Source organism: Frieseomelitta varia, unplaced genomic scaffold (genome assembly GCF_011392965.1).
Source record: "Frieseomelitta varia isolate USP_RPSP 00005682 unplaced genomic scaffold, Fvar_1.2 scaffold_455, whole genome shotgun sequence".
Lineage (NCBI taxonomy): Eukaryota > Metazoa > Arthropoda > Insecta > Hymenoptera > Apidae > Frieseomelitta > Frieseomelitta varia.
This window is the reverse complement of record NW_025110207.1, coordinates 270,363-287,385: the sequence shown is the minus strand read 5'-3', so window position 1 is coordinate 287,385 and position 17,023 is coordinate 270,363. Positions and strand designations below refer to the sequence as shown.

At 36.6% G+C, this 17,023-nt stretch overlaps 4 protein-coding genes and 1 pseudogene across 5 annotated transcripts; all 5 read right to left on the bottom strand.

Annotated features, from left to right (window-relative positions):
* Positions 1-406: 406 nt before the first annotated feature.
* Positions 407-2,222, bottom strand: LOC122532418. 2 transcript variants are annotated; one of them, XM_043661184.1, is made up of 6 exons: positions 1,350-2,222; positions 1,182-1,281; positions 989-1,099; positions 762-917; positions 634-686; positions 407-543 (listed from the first exon to the last, which is right to left on the bottom strand). In XM_043661184.1, coding segments are annotated over exons 1-6 (1,233 nt in total). In that variant the 5' UTR covers positions 2,162-2,222; the 3' UTR covers positions 407-542. The 2 variants fall into 2 exon arrangements, with proteins under 2 accessions (XP_043517119.1, XP_043517118.1); XM_043661183.1 differs by lacking the exon at positions 407-543 and having other exon boundaries at positions 630-686.
* Positions 2,223-2,787: 565 nt separating this feature from the next.
* LOC122532488 lies at positions 2,788-10,089 on the bottom strand. Its single transcript, XM_043661279.1, is given in 15 exon segments — positions 2,788-2,931; positions 2,997-3,152; positions 3,298-3,408; positions 3,533-3,632; positions 3,910-4,800; positions 5,518-5,696; positions 5,796-5,906; positions 6,192-6,291; positions 6,360-7,097; positions 8,211-8,263; positions 8,341-8,496; positions 8,558-8,668; positions 9,013-9,112; positions 9,182-9,378; positions 9,380-10,089. Coding segments are annotated over 15 exon segments (3,702 nt in total). The 5' UTR covers positions 10,022-10,089; the 3' UTR covers positions 2,788-2,874.
* Positions 4,570-7,267, bottom strand: LOC122532442 (odorant receptor 4-like). Its single transcript, XM_043661212.1, has 6 exons — positions 6,360-7,267; positions 6,192-6,291; positions 5,796-5,906; positions 5,541-5,696; positions 5,377-5,445; positions 4,570-4,640 (listed from the first exon to the last, which is right to left on the bottom strand). Exons 1-5 carry the CDS (start codon positions 7,151-7,153, stop codon positions 5,389-5,391), a joined length of 1,218 nt encoding a protein of 405 aa, XP_043517147.1. The 5' UTR covers positions 7,154-7,267; the 3' UTR covers positions 4,570-4,640; positions 5,377-5,388.
* Positions 10,090-11,005: 916 nt separating the features above from the next.
* On the bottom strand, positions 11,006-12,798 carry LOC122532431 (annotated as a pseudogene).
* Positions 12,799-13,634: 836 nt separating this feature from the next.
* Positions 13,635-15,423, bottom strand: LOC122532426 (odorant receptor 4-like). The gene is made up of 5 exons (XM_043661195.1): positions 14,624-15,423; positions 14,452-14,551; positions 13,993-14,103; positions 13,772-13,927; positions 13,635-13,691 (listed from the first exon to the last, which is right to left on the bottom strand). The coding sequence occupies exons 1-5, from the start codon at positions 15,421-15,423 to the stop codon at positions 13,635-13,637; spliced, it is 1,224 nt and encodes a 407-aa protein (XP_043517130.1).
* Between the last annotated feature and the right edge of the window lie 1,600 nt (positions 15,424-17,023).

Sequence of the window (17,023 nt, the reverse complement as noted above, 5' to 3'; positions counted from 1 at the left end):
ATATACGAAGGGGAAACTTTCTATGATAGTAAGGTAAGCGAGGGTTCACCTTTTTTTTGCCTTTTCAGGATCTCTAGTCATTGCAGAAGAGTTCAAGTGAAGTTATGGTACAAAGAAATCATTGACATGCACATGTTTGTGGTAGGTTCACTTAAATTTTCTAATAATGTTTATTCTTTGGTGGAACATTGTACATCCGTTTTGTTTAAAAAAATTGTTTGTAAGTGTGCGAGTAAACTGTCTGTAAAGTTTCTCTCTTATGAAAATGAGAAAATTCGCATTTCTGGAAAATGAGAAAATTTGCATTTTATCATCATTGGAGAAAATAACAGGAAAAAGAGAAATGAGAAATGTCTTATAAATTTCAGTTTAGTCACTAATTCAGTATTTAATGTCATAAGATTTAACTTTGAATTATTTAACACGTAATTTTTGTCTTCTGTGTATTATAAAATCCAATATCAAAATAATTCAAGAATGGACTTCAGATGTAATCAAGAAAATTGATTAAACTACGTAGACTTCGGTTGGCAATCGAGATATCTGTAAAATAATTTTTCGCAATAATAAAACAATTGTACAGAGTATAGTGATTATATGGCAACGTTAAAAAAAAGCTGTATGTTTTATTACCATTCTGTAAACGTTTGAATTAAATTCAGGTAAACTAGTGACGATTTTGCTACCTGAAAATAGATAAGTGTAAAGCTGTTATTTAATTGTTTCGCGGTGCCGATATTACTACAAAAATATAAACTCACACAGCTAAAAGTATCAAGAGATAATTCGATTATTTTTCCAGCTGTAAGCTTTGGTGGATACTGAGATATGGAGATCAGTAGAATAAGATCGTAAGCGTCCGTAGCTGGCAAGTTATACCATTTGATATTGTAGGAATTTTCACCGACTTGTCTACACTAATTACGATCATTGAGAGTACTTGATAAAACGGAGTATATCTATACGAACGAAATTCTTTTGCAACTACCTGTTCAGAGAGGAGTTCGCCCACGTAGCAGAATATAAATACATTAAATGTGAAAGAGACCAACAAAGTGGCGCAAGTCACTGTCGCGAGTATGTCATTGTTTCTCCATGCCTGAAATATTTTACGAATAACAGGTGTCCGTCAAATCTTGAATTACTTTGGTTTAACACAAATAGATAATTTAATTTCTTACCATTATGCAGTAATACTCGAGCAAACACATGTTCATCGTTGACTCGACGATTTGCACGAAGCAGACCTCTCGCAAAGCGTCTTCCACATTTTGCGAAAATCTAAAATATCCACGCACATGCTTCTCCAACGTTTACGTACGTTTCTCGTTACAAAATGTATTCCTTACCTTAGAATTTGCACGTGTTCGTATACGATAAGTGATAGAGGATCGCGTTCGCCATTCTTCCTCTCTTTGTCCTTCACTAAATTGTGTATCTTTGCAATCTGTATTTGAATCTGTCCACAAATGTGGGTGACAAAGATCGCCGCCAAACTGTATGCGGCCGTCGCGGCGCTGTACATGATTATATCCGCGAAACAGTGAAGAGAAAACACGATTTCGTACGTAGGGCTGGGCTGAGTGTCCATGAATGAATCGTAGCCGGGATAAACCAGTGGCCTGTACGTGCTATTCTCCTCTCTGTCCCTTTTCGACACAAATTGCATTACCGTGTGATACGACAGGCCACCGCTGAATAAGAAAGCCGCGCATGCCGTGATTAGCTTCCTGCTGATCGCCGCGTATTTCAGCATGACCGTCCGGTAATTTGGATCGTGCACCTTCTTCCAGTCCTTCCTGACGTGTTGGAAACATCGTTCGAAGAAGCGTCCCTTCGTGCCAAGGTAGCAATACTTGATCGCCGACGAGAAACAGAAAGCAACTGGACCGAGCATTTTCAGTTTCGTGGCCGTATTTTTCTCCACGAAGAAGATGTGATGGAAGGATGGTATGATGATGAAGAGCATGCTAGAGAAGCTCGAGCTTATGAGAACGATCGAGAGGAGCTGTTGCAGTTTACTTGCGCGACTGTTGATCAGAGGCCACATCCCGATTAGTTTGAACAGCCATTCGCACATTTGCAGCGTGTAATGTATGTCGTTCTTGTAATGAATGTTTTTCAGCTGTCCGTCAACTATGGCCTGTGATCGATCATGCATAATGACGGCTCCGGTGTGCAGTGGCGACTGGTCAAGTACAATGTTCCGTCAGAACGCAAGCGCACGTTTCTTCGTTTCTACGAACTTTATCAGGTGCGTGCGCTTTGGGAGTAGGGGTGTACGTAGTGGGGAAGCATTCGTCGATAATTATTGTCTACGCGGTTCTTTTGCTTTATTTTCAGCAGTATGTTCATAGACGTTCGTTGGAGGGGTGACAGAGCGAAAGGATGGTAGAGAGAAATCGTTTGATCGAATGCTAAGTCTATTATAAATATGTTGTCATTTTTAAAAATTTTCATCGTTCTTGTGGTGTGTTCCATGTTGGCAGAACATTCATGTAAGTTATATTATTTTTCAAATTGATGTTTAACTTTTAACTAACTGTTTTGCTCTACGGTATGATATGTTTTCTTTTTTAAATGAAAAATTCCTTTTTTCATTCTATACTATTGCTAAGGAAATAAACAAGAGGAAGGAAATTGAAATTCAGAAGAACCTTGTGAAATCGCTTTTTAAATTCACTCTCTATCTCTCTCTCTCTCTCTCTCTCTCTCTCTCTGTAAAAATTTTTAATGTTTCAAGATTTTGTTTGATACATATACGTATCATATAATTTTATTTATCAAATTATTATCAATACGTAAATAATTTGTTCACATTAAAATAGCTCTTTTTACAACGTCTCTCTGTTTGTCACGTCTTGGTGATTTCGATTAGAGTTCAGTAATCGTTCGTAGCATGTTCAGATAAACCAACGACGATTTCAACACCTGAAAGCAATGAACCAATGGAAATTATTCGTTGGAAATTTCATTTCCAGTTCTGGATCACTTACCACGCCAAAAGTATTCATCGATAGAACGAGTATTTTTCCAGCCGTGAGTTTCACCGGGTATTTCGATATGGCGAGCACCAGAACGATGTCACGAGCTTTCCTCCCAGCTAAATTGTACCATTCTATGTCGTACAAAGCTGTCGCGATTTCGCTACCCTGGTACAACACTCATGTCTATTATGCCAATGGTGACTGTCTACGTTGGAAAAATGGTAACGAAGAATGAGGCGAGCAATTTTGTGAATGAATCGATTCTCGGAGTATGATATTTTTTTCTTTTTTTTTTTCTTTTCAGAAGTACCTGTCCAAGAAGGAGTTCGCCTACGTAACAATATATAAATATATTGAATGTGAAAGAAGTTAGAAGCATGAAGTACGTTGATACCGCGGCCGAATCGCTTGTTTCCCATTCCTGAAAGATATTTGGCTTACGATTAGAGTTTCTTGCATACATAGGTACAGATTTGTTGACGATACACTCGGCTTTTTGTCACTAGAATTGGATAGAAATAAATAGGGATTTATTTCATTCTTACTGTCATGCAGTAGTATTCGAGCAAGCATATCAGCAACGTGGATGTTACTACTTCTATCAAAAATAGCTGTTGTAACGCTGTCTCAATGTTTTTCGTGAATCTGCAATTTCGAACACCTGTCTTTGTAGGTAAGTTAAATTTGTTATCACAATAATATTTAATTAAAACAGAAACGTGATAGAAATGTATCTCTTTTTTTAAAAGAGAAACATTACAGTCATGAACTTTCAGAACTAGATAATAATTTAATTTAATTTAATTTTTCAAATCATCAATAATCCAATTTTCGTACGAAGGTCCACCAGTTCTCTCAGTTTAAAAATTCCTTCGTTCGTGTCACTTTTCCCATTAAAACCACAATTATTCAATCACCTTACCTCAAAATCTTCGCGTGCTCCCTCACGACAACGGCCAAACAATCCTCGATCTCGTTTTTCAACGCCTTTCTATCCTCCCTCAAGTTCTTCAGCCTCGACGTTTGTATCTTGATCTGTCCGCAGGCGTGCGTGGTGCAAATCGCCGTCAAACTGTACGCAGCCATCGTGATGTTGCCCGAGATTAAAACGTAGACGCAGTGCATGCAATACACGATCTCGTACGTGGGGCTTTCCTGAATATCGAAAAACACCTCGTAGCCAGGATAAGTGAGCGGCCTGATCGTGACGTTCTCACTGATCCTCTTGGATAGTAACGGCATGATCGTGTGATAAGACAGACCGCCGGTGTACATAAACGCCGCGCACAATGTGATCAGGTTTCTGCCCATGGTTAAGTATCGAACCATGATCGTTCGATGATCGTCGTCTCGCAGCATCCTCCAATCCTCCTCGACGTGTTTCACGCAACGACCGAGTTCCGAACTCTTTATGCCCAGGTAACCGTACTTGATCAGCGTCGTTAAACAAAATGTCAACGGGCCCATGAATTTGATCTTCGTGTCAATGTCTCTCTCGTAGAACAATGTGTAATAACCGAACGGCACGATGACGAATTGCAGGATTGAACAGCTGATAAGGATCAACGCCACGGACGTCATTTTCTCGAATTTGTTCGGACGGTTGTAGATGAACGCGTAGATGCCCAAGGGCTTCCAGACCCAGTGACAAAACTGAAACGCGCGACGTACGTCGGTTTTGTAACGACTGTTCGGTGGAGAGTCATCGTCGACGTAGCTGGAGGATCGCATGCTGACGCTTCGATCGTCGAGCGTCGACTGGACTCGCCGAGACTGTGCCCGGAACGCCGCCGAAAGAGACGCAAGCGCAAAACTGGATGAATACAACTTTTTTTTTCATTTCGTGATCGATAGCCATCACGTACGCCGTAATAACACGTTGCTTCTTGGCAGACTAGTGTTTGGGTTTGTGTCGTGACAGATGTGTCTCGGCTTTATAGCACGATACACAGTATATACGTGGACGATAGTTTCTGTCATTTTGTTTCAACCTGCTGTTCTCGTTTGAAATGAAAACCATATTTCAATACAGAAACATCCAGTTTTAGTATGCTAATATTTCTTGCTTTTCACGAACAGATTGTTTCAAAAAATGGGAAGAAGGTATCCCGAAGGATATATAGTTGCGAAGAAAAAGTGAGAACAGCAGGATTAATAGACATTTGATGGATTGGTTCAATTTGGAATTGGAATTGAACGGGTAAGAATTTGGAATTCGATTTTTCAGAAAGTTACGTAATTTTAATGTTTGCAATGGCACATCTGCACATAAAAGATAAAAGGGATCTCTATATATTCAATTTCACATTTACGTTTAAAATTTATCTAAATATTGTATCTAAATATTGTATTGTTTATTATCTAAATATTGTATATGTTATATAAATACCTATCACGTGGTCTACATCATCGTCATTTGACGAAGCATATTCAAATACGCGAAAACAGTTCTTACTATCTGGAATTGCAAACGATATCATAAATTAATAATTGCGATATCTCTTCGATCATCAGTGACATTACTTTTTACGAATGAGCATTAAATGGACGTACGCTGCCGAAAGTATACACAGACATGGTAATTATCTTCCCAGCTGTTATTTTAACCTCCACGTTACATCGTGAAATGATCATAAGCATATTAAGAATTTCTTTGTCAGGCAAGTGGTACCAGTTCGTCAAGTACACCATGTCACCGACTTTTTGACACTGTCAAATATGGAATACAACTGGTGAGTTACGATTAATCGCACACAGCTAACTGATTACAATTTAAAATTTCAGCTTACTTTGTCGTCAGTTCATTACCTGTTCTTTGAGTACTTCGCCGATGTAACATACTAAGAAAATGTTAAAAGTCATGGATAAAAATACCATCACATATATGATCATGGCTTGGATATTGCGTTCAGACCATTCCTGGCGAAAAAAATATCTTTGATTAGACAGTTTATGTGTTGTTCACGTTTTAAACAAATAATCGACATTCGGCGACTTCGTCGAATGTCCGCAGTAGTAGTGGTCAATGTACGACCAAACAAATTACTTTGAACATAGAGACACAAAGAAACAATTATTATAGGTCTACGGAACAATATTTCCATCATTCGTCATTTTACACAGATGTAAAACTACTTGGAATGTTGTTTTTGATCGGTAGACCCATGATATTACCATAGATATTTCTTAATATGTTTAGCATACCGCAAGGATGTAATAGCTAGGCATGCACATACCCAGCATACATTTGAACGTTTCCATGAAGCATATTGGACTCATTATACGTTCGATGCGCGCTATCAAACTGCATTTAACATTCCGTTAGGCAAATTTACCATCGAATCAGAAGGAAAATTCAAAATTGTACATTACCTTAGAACTCTCAAATGATGTTCAACGATTGTACCTATTTCGTTAGTCTGAGCCTTCTTCATCTTTTCTCCGGACCGCTTTGTGAACTCGTTCACCCACGTCACCATTATAGTCAACTGGCCAAGAGCGTGGCTTGCGAATATGGTAGCAAGAGTAAAGGAACCTGCGGCACTCGAACTCACTACCAGTGCCGACAGAAATTGTGTACCAAGAATCACGTCGTGCGTCGGATTTGTCTGCACTGGGAATTTGTACGCCGGACAAGGTAAAGTATATATATCCATGGTTTTGTTGCCGACCTCGACGGTCCGTTTAAACGCCCCCAGCACGAAGCATGTGCAGAATATTGTACCTTGCATGAAACCGGCGCAAAAGCCCGCGATGCTGCGACCAAGTTTCGCGCTCTTCCACATTTCTTCTTGATCCTGCGTTCTCGTTATCGTCTTCCAGTCGGATCGTACGCGTTCTATGCAATAACTGATGTCGTCCTGACGTAACAATAACACAAGGTAATTGAATCCATCGACGCACCAGTGGGACAAAGGACCAAGCGTCTTCAGCTTCAGATAGATATCTTCGTTTACGAGAACGATGTGAAGAATAGCAGGGATCACGGTGAACAGTATGATACACCAGCAGACAACGATTGAGATTCGCGCTAAGATCTTTTCACGTCTCGTGGTAACTGGATCGGGCCAAGCGCCCATTGGTTTCAAATACCATCGGCTTAACTGTACGCTGTATTCACCGAGATTGCCATATTTTTTCTTAGCTGCAACGAGCGTCTCTGTCATTGTACTCTCTCACCGAAGTCGCCGATGCAACTGAGCATCAAGGGGGCAACAGTTCGCATAACTCATCGTTTGCGCACGCTTCGTCAAAGGATTTGCGCCGATCGATTCTTTACTTACTACAATGTTTTGCTATGGTGACTGAACCTCCGTATGTATGTTTCGATTCGTTCATGATAGTTGTATGAATGCCACAATGGTAGTTGTATGTAATGTTGAGGGAACGAAGCATGAAAGCGATTGTTGAAAGTTTGTAGAAGCGACGTTTTACATGAAGTGTAAAGTGTAAAATTTGGAATAATTCTTAATAGATAACTGTTTTGAATTTTGATTAATGAATTATTGTTTAAGTAACTGTAATGTTATTTCTCCAGAAGAATGTATCTTCAGTTAACGATGGAATAGATTGAAATTAATTATCAACGACCCTAAGAGAATACATCTTCAGAGATTCCAGAGAAATATGCTATAATAAAATTAATAAATATACAAATGTATATTATTTACACTGATAGTTTGGAATTGTTAATTTCATCAGTATTGTCCGACAAATGAGAATGAAGAAGCTTGCTTGTGCCGATGAAATCTCCTCACAAGCACCGGTTGATTCAGTCCGTAATAAGGTATACTAAACTATATTTATAACTATAAATTCAGTAGAACTTTTGGGAGTCTCTTTTTATGAATGAATATAAAAATATCTGATACTGTTTGAATACATAAAAAAATATCCGACCCAAAGAATAACTACAAAACATAAATTAAGCTGAAATAATAATTATTTCACATAAACTTTTTTCACAGTTGTCTAAAATAATACATTGCCCAAAAACCTGATTATGTCTCCTTACAATTTTTCCAACTCTTTTTAACAAAGCATGTGTGTCTGCGCACATGGCACAATCATACATTTTTCATTCTCATTTTCAAAATTTACAAAAATTTGTTTAAACAGAAAAATTTTAAATTATTATTATAACTTTAACTTATTATTACTTTATTATTATTATTTATTATTATTACTTTATTATCTAAGAGTAGACTAAATACATGTGGAGCTCACATTGTTGTTTGACACAGCATATTCAGGTACGCGAAAACTGTTTTTACCATCTGGAATTGCAAATGATTCCTTAAATAACTCTTTGATTGAATTTTCTTTTAGAATTAAAAAAATTATGAAAACGTACACTAGCGAATGTGAATAGCGACATGTCAATTATCTTTCCGGCGGTCATCTTCATCTTCACGCTAGATCGTGAAATGATCATAATCAAGCTTAGAATATCTTTGTCAGGCAAATGATACCAGTTTGTCATATAAACCATGTCTCCAACATTCTTACACTGTCAACATCCAAATCAATCAGCTGTTTAAAATATTCGAAAGTTGCCATATGTCAATTACCTTTTCCGATAATACTTCACCGATATAACAGACTAAAAAGATATTGCAAGTCATAGATATTAATATCATGGCATACGTAAGTAAGTTCTGAATATTATGTTCAGACCATTCCTGGAGAAAAAAATAAATATTTTCAATTAGATATTTATCATTTATATCGTTTACATTAATTTGACAGTTCTATTGCTTCCTGAATTTCGAAAATGTATATTTAAATATTCTTGAAAACAGATATTCTGTTTCCAACAGAAAACTACATGAAAGTTATTGTACCATGGATCTACAGTGTGGAAGAAAATTTTCAGGCACGCATGTTTAAAAGTCAATGAATGTGTTTAAAAATTAATCAGTACAAATATTGGTAACTGTATTTTTTATTCCATCGTGAAAATTTTGTTTCACATCAGTAGACCCATAAAATTACCATAAAACATTTCTTAATATGTTCAGCATACCGCAAGAATGTAATAGCTAGGCATGCACATACCCAGCATACACTTGAACATTTCCATGAAGCATATTGGGCTCATTATACTTTCAATACGTGCTATGAAACTGCATTTAATATTACATCAGACAAATTCAGTTCAATGTAAGAGAGAAATACGTGAAACTGAACATTACCTCAGTACTCTCAAATGATGTTGTACGATTGCACCTATTTTGTTAACAGAAGAATTTTTATTTTCAGATCTTAACTGTTGATTTACGAAATTTTTATTTTCAGATCTCAACTGTTGATTTACGAACTCGTTGACCCATGCCACCATTATGTTCAACTGTCCAACAGCATGGCTGGCGAAAACTGCAGCAAGACCGAATGCTNCCAGTTGCACTTGCAGTCACGACAAACCCTGACAAGAACTGCGTACCAAGAATGATATCGTGTATCGGTTTCAATTGAATTGGAAGTTTGTACGGTGGGCAGGGCAAACCGTATACGATCAGGGTTTCGTTCCCGACTTCAGTGGTTTGTGATGTAAAGACTCCGTATACAATGCAGGCGGAAAAAACACCACCTTGCATGAAAGCAGCGCAGAAACCCGCGACATAGCGACCGAGCTTCGCGTTCTTCAGCATCACTTGTTGATCCTCCGATCTCGTGATCATCTTCCAGTCGGTTCTTATATGCTCTATACAGTAATGTATCTCGCTTTTACGTAGCAACAACACAGCGTAATTGAATCCTCCAACACACCAATGACTAAGAGGACCAAGTGTCTTCAGTTTAAGGTAAATGTCTTCTTTCTGCAGCATGATGTTCAAAACGCCGGGAATTAAAGTGAACAGCGTAAAGCACCAACAAACGACAGTTAAAATCCGTGACGTGATTTTCTCGACAGTAGTGGTGGAATTTGTAATAGGCCAGGCGCCTATTGGCTTCAAGACCCATCGATTTATCTGTATGTTGTACTCGCTGAAGTTACCGTATTTCTTTTCGACTGTTCTATTTTCGTCTGCCATATCTCAGCGATGTCACGAATGCAACTGAATCGAGAGAAGAATGTTTGCGTAGCCTAACGTGCGCGCATGCTTTGTGCAGATTTTGCGCCGATCGATACGTCTAGTCGCTTGATGCAATGTTTTGCCATGGTGAACCTGTGTATGGTGCAGTTTGTTCATGGTAGTTCTACGAATGCGACAGTGTTGGGGGATGAAGCAGGAAGTGATTGTAAGTTTGTGAAAGCAACATTTTGGATAAAAATTGTAAACTGTAAAGTTTGGAATGATTCCCAACTAATCAGTTTGAATTTTAACTGAAAATTTGTTTAATCTGAATGTAACGTTATTTTGCAGACGAAAGTTTTTCCAGTTAACGATTGAAATTAGTTACCAGCCAAGTTTAACAGAATACACTTTTAGAGATATACATTTTTGGAGATATATTCTGAAATATACTGTAATGTATTTGATAGACACAAAAATGTGTGCTACTTACACTGATAGTTTGGAGTCGCTTATTTCATCAGCATTGTCCGAGAAATTGGATTGAAGAAGCTTGCTGCCTATGCAGTTGAAATCTCCTTACAACCACCTGTTGATTCAGTCTATAGCAAGGTACTAAACGATACACACTCTAGCAAAATTTTTGGAAATTTTTTTTATGAATAAATATAGAGACGTTTGATATCATTTGATTACACAATAGTTATTTAGCCCAAAAATTATTATTAAATTTTGGAAAATAAATTAGCCCGAAATAATTATCATTTCACATGAATTTTTGACAGCACTAATTTTTCACGGTTGTGCTAAAATAATGAGTTGATTAGGTCTCATTATAATTTTGTCAACTTTCACTTCAACAAAACATGTATGTATTTTCTCATGCACATACACAAACACTGAAGGAACTTCATTCTTTTATTTTCAAATTTTACATAAATTTGTTTAAACAGAAAACTTTTAAACTTTATTTACTAAGCATAGACTGAATACATGTACAGCTTACATTGTTGTCTGACACAACAAATTTAAATACGCAGAAACTGTTTTTAATATCTGTAATCACAAATGATTTCATGAATATCTTTTTCAATGAATCTTTTGTCAGAATTAAAAGAATTAGACATACACTAACGAATGTGAATAGGGACATGTCAATTAACTTTCCGGCAGTCATCTTTACCTCCACGTTGGATCGTGAAATTATCATAATCAAACTTAGAATATCTTTGTCTGGCAGATGATATCAGTTTGTGATATAAACCACGTCCCCTATTTTCTTACACTATTAGCAACCAAGTCAATTAGTTTAAGGTATATTGATTAATTAATAAGCTGTATATTAATTACCTTTTCCGATATTACTTCACCGATATAGCAGACGGATGTTGGAAGATGTTGGAAGTCATAGAAATTATTATCATAAAATATGCACTTAAACTCTGAATATCATGGTCGGACCATTTCTGGGAAAAAATAAATATATTTCCAATTAGATTTATCACCTGTGTCGTCTAGACTAATCTTATACAACAGTTCTTTTGCTTCTTAAATTTGGCAACCACATATTTATTATATTATATTTAAATATTCATCAACTTGAGATCAGGTATTGTTATTTTGAACAGAGGAATCAACAAAAATTATTATTTAAAATATTGTCATGGGTTTACGGAGCGAAAAAATATTTTCACATACGCACGTCAGAGTTTATTAAACACACTTAATAATTAATCAATATTAAATGACATGCGCAATTGCGTATTTTATGTCATCGTGAAAACTATTGTTTCCAATCAGTAGACCCATGAAATTACCACATAACATTTCTAAATACGTTCAGCATACCGCAAAGATGTAATAGCTAGGCATGCACATGCCCAGCATACACTTGAACATTTCCATGAAACATATTGGGTTCATTATACCTTCCATACGTGCTATGAAACTGCATTGAACATTCGATTAGACAAACTCATAAAAATTCAAATTCAAAAGATAGATACTTATGAAACCAAATATTACCTCAGCACTCTCAAATGATGTTCAACGATTGCACCTATTTTATTAATACAGGCATTGCTGTTTCGATCTCTCGACTGTTGATTTATAAATTCGTTGATCCATGCCATCATTATGTTCAATTGGCCAAGAGCGTGGCTCGCGAAAACGATTGCGAGGCCAAATGGTTGTGCAGAAATTGTGTACTAAGGACGATGTCGTGGATCGATTTCGTTTGAACTGGAAGTTTCTATGGTGGACAGGGTAATGGTGTAGACGATCACAGTTTCGTTTTCAATTTCGACGGTTCGTTGAAACACTCCGGCTGCGATGCAGGCGCAAAAAAACACCACTTTGCATAAAAGCCGCGCAGAAACCTGCAATGTAACGGCCGATCTTCGCGTTCCTCACCATCATTTGTTGATCCTTCGACCTTGTTATCATCTTCCAGTCGGTTCTTATATGTTCTACGCAATCGTGTATATCGGTTTTACGCAATAGCGTGACGTAATTGAATCCTCCGACACTCCAGTCCTCTGAAAGTAGATCCAGCGTCTTCAATTTGACGTAGATGTCTTCTTTCTCGAGGATGATGTTCAATGCGCCGGGAATTATAGTGAACATCCAAAAGCACCAGCAAATGACAGTTAAAATCCGTGACGCGACTTTCTCGAATTTGGTAGTGGAATTTGGAGCGGCCCAGGCGCCTATTGGTTTCAAGATCCATCGATTCACCTATACACTGTACTCGTTGAGGTTATCATATTTCCTTTCGTTTCAAGATCGTTTGTCATTTCCTCAGCACGCAACTGAATGAAGGGAACAATAATCGCTTTGCCCTATGTCTGTATAGTCGGTTGCTACAATTTTTACCGTGGTGACTCTACCTGTGCACGTTTCAATTCGTTCACCGTATGAATGTGTTAATGTTAGGGGAGTCAGGCAAGCAAGAGGTTGTAACTGAAGAGGGATATTTTTGATCGGCACAAGTTAATAATAGAAATTGTGAACTCTGGTATTCTCATCGAATAATCGATTTGAATTTCAATTAAAATGTTACAGTTTCGGTCACACAGTGTAGATGCCACGTTATTTCGAAGAAGAATTAACTTCAGTTAATGAATGAATAAGGACAGATTCAAATGAGTCAACAACGACTTCAGAACAGAAGACGTATGATTCTACAAAAGTATGTTCTAACATAATTGTTAAATATATAAATATGTGATTTGAAATTGTTAATTTCATCAGCATTGTCTGATAAATTGGATTTAAAAGAACTTGCTGTCTGTGCAGTCTGAATCTCCTTATAACTACTCATTCGGTTTTATGGCAAGGTGTATCTTACTTAACAGGCATATCTAGTAAATGTTTCATAAATCTCTTTATGAACGAGTACAAAGACATTTGATATTATTCGAATATACGAAAAATATATAATCTAAAAGTTATCTAATAATTTAGCAATTATTTCAAAAGTAAATTAGCAAGAAATAATTATTATTTCGCACGAACTTTCGACAATATTAATTTTTCGCAAGGGGTATAATACATTGTCCAAAACATGATTAAATCTCATTATAATTTTGTCAACACTAATTATCTAAGTGATCTGAATACGTGTGCAGCCTTACATCATCGTCGTCTGACAGAGCATATTTAAATATGCAAAAACTGTTTTTACTATCTGAAATCACACGTGATACAAGTGAATATTTTTTTTGAATGAATCTTTTTTTCAGAGTTAAGAGAATTATAGAGACGTACACTGGCAAATGTGAACACGGACATGTCGATTATCTTTCCGGCAGTCATTTTCACCTCCACGCTAGATCGTGAAATGATCATAATCATGCTTAGAATATTTTTGTCGGGCAGATGATACCAGTTTGTCATATAAACCATGTCTCCAATTTTTTTACACTGTCAACAAATCCAAATAAATTAATAGTTTTAAATATTCGATCATGTCATCATATATTAATTACCTTTTCCGATAATACTTCACCGATGTAACAGACTAAAAAAATGTTGCAAGTCATAGATATTATTATCATGACATAGGAAGTTAAGTTCTGAATATTATGTTCAGACCATTCCTGGGAAAAGAGATCATTCCAATTAGATTTATCACTTCTATCGTTTAGATTGAGTCTTAGAGTTCTACTGTTTTCTGAATTTGGAAAACGTACATTTATTACACTTAAATATTGTTGAGACCAGATATTATTTTCAACAAAAGTACACAAAAGTTATTATATTATGGGTCTACGGAGCGAAAGAAAATTTTCAGACAGGCAAAAATGTTCGCACGCAATAAACGTGTTCAAAAATTAATCAATACAGATATTTGTAACTATATTTTTTATTCCATCGTGAAAATTAGGTTTCACATCAGTACACCCATAAAAATTATCATAAAACATTTCTAAATACGTTCAGCATACCGCAAGGATGTAATAGCTAGGCATGCACATACCCAGCATACATTTAAATATCTCCATGAAGCATATTGGGCTCATTATTTGTTCAATACGTGCTATGAAACTGCATTTAACATTACATTAGACAAATTCACTAAATTAACAAAAGAGAAATACATATGAAACTGAAAGTTACCTCAGTACTCTCAAATGATGTTCAACGATTATACCTATTTTGTTAACACAGTCGTTGTTGTTCTCATCTCTCGACTGTCGGTTTACGAATTCGTCGACCCATGTCGTCATTATGCTCAACTGTCCAACAGCGTGGCTCGCGAAAACTGTAGCAAGACTGAATGCCCCAGCTGCACTTGAACTCGCGATAAACGCTGACAAAAATTGCGTGCCGAGAATGATGTCGTGCGTCGGATTCGTTTGAACTGGAAATTTATACGCTGGACAGGGTAAAGTGTACACGGCCATGGTCTCGTTTCCGATTTCGATGGTTCGTTTGAACGCTCCTAATACAAGACACGTACAAAAAACACCGCCGTGCATGAAAGCCGCGCAGAAACCAGCGACATAACGACCGAGTTTCGCGTTCTTCAGCATCACTTGTTGATCCTCCGACCTCGTGATCATCTTCCAGTCAGTTCTTATGTGCTCTATACAGTAATGAATGTCGTTTTTACGTAGCAACAACACAGCGTAATTGAATCCTCCAACACACCAGTGACTGAGAGGACCAAGTGTCTTCAGTTTAAGGTAGATGTCTTCTTTTTCCAGCATAATGTTTAAAACGCCAGGAATTATAGTAAACAGCGAAAAGCACCAACAAACGACAGTTAACATCCGTGTCGTGATTTTCTCGACAGTGGTGGTTGAATTTGTAATAGGCCAGGCGCCTATTGGCTTCAAGATCCATTGGTTCACCTGTATGCTGTACTTGCTGAGGTTACCAAATTTCCTCTCGATCGTTCTAAGTTCGTCTGTCATTGTGTTTCCTCCACAAAGTCGCGTGTGGAACTGAATCGAGGGAGCGTAGAGAGCGTTGGACAACGTGCGCGCATACTTTGCTAAGGGATTCGCGCCGATCGATTTGTCTAGACAGTTGTTTCAATTTTTTGCTGTCGCGATTGAATCTGAGTACGTTTCGCTGAGTAGTTGTGAATGCGATAATGTTGGGGTAAAAGCAGTGAAGTGATTGTAACTCTGTATAAGCGACATTTTACATGAACTATAAAGTGTAAAATTTGAAATAATTCTTAACAAATAACTATTTTGAATTTTAACTTTGATAAGTTTCATTGTTTGATCTAAACGTTTTGCAGGAGAATGTATCTTCAATTAACGATTCGATGGAACAGAGTGAAATTAATTATCAATGTCCTTAACAGAATACATCTTCAGAGACGACTCCAAAGAAATATTCTGCAGTATAATTGACAAATATACAAATGTGTGCTACTTACATTGATGGTTTGGAATTGCCAATTTCATCAGCATTGTCCGACAGAATTAGATTGAAGGAGCTTGCTGCCTGTGGAGTTGAAATCTCCATGCAACCACCTGTTGATTCAGTCCGTAACAAGGTACACTAAACTATATTATAAATTTAGTAGAACTTTTAGGAGTCTTTATGAATGAAGATAAAAATATCTGATGCTATTTACAGTATACATAAAAAAATATCCGTCCTAAAGAATAACTAGAACACATAAATAAAGCTGAAATAATAATTATTTCACTTTTTTGACAGTTATTCTAAAATGATGCCAAAATTTGCCTAAAAACCTGATTATGTCTCCTTACAATTTTCTTCTTTCAATAAAACATGTATGTATTTTTTCATGCATATGGCCCAAGAATACGTAGGCAAACGAACACATTTTCAATCTCCAAAAGTTACATAAATTTGTTTAAATGGGAAAATTTTAAACTTTATTATCTAAGAGTAGACTAAATACTGTATGTAGCTCACATTGTTGTTTGACACAGCATATTTAGGTACGCGAAAACTGATTTTACTATCTGGAATTGCAAATGATTCCTTAAATATCTCTTTGATTGAATTTTCTTTTAGAATTAAAAAAATTATGAAGACATACACTAGCGAATAGCGACATGTCTGTCAATTATCTTTCCGGCGGTTATCTTCATCTTCACGCTAGATCGTGAAATGATCATAACCAAACTTAGAATATCTTTGTCAGGCAGATGATACCAGTTTGTCATATAAATCATGTCTCCAATATTCTCACACTGTCAACATCCAAATCAATCAGTTGTTTACAGTATTCGATTATGTTGCCATATGTCAATCACCTTTTCCGATAATACTTCGCCGATATAACAGATTAAAAAGATATTGCAAGTCATAGATATTAATATCATGGCATACGTAAGTAAGTTCTGAATATTATGTTCAGACCATTCCAGAAGAAAAAAATAAATATTTTCAATTAGATATTTATCATTTATATCGTTTACACTAATTTGACAGTTCTATTGTTTTCTGAATTTCGAAAATGTATATTTAAATATTCTTGAAAACAGATATTCTGTTTCCAACAGAAAACTACATGAAAGTTATTGT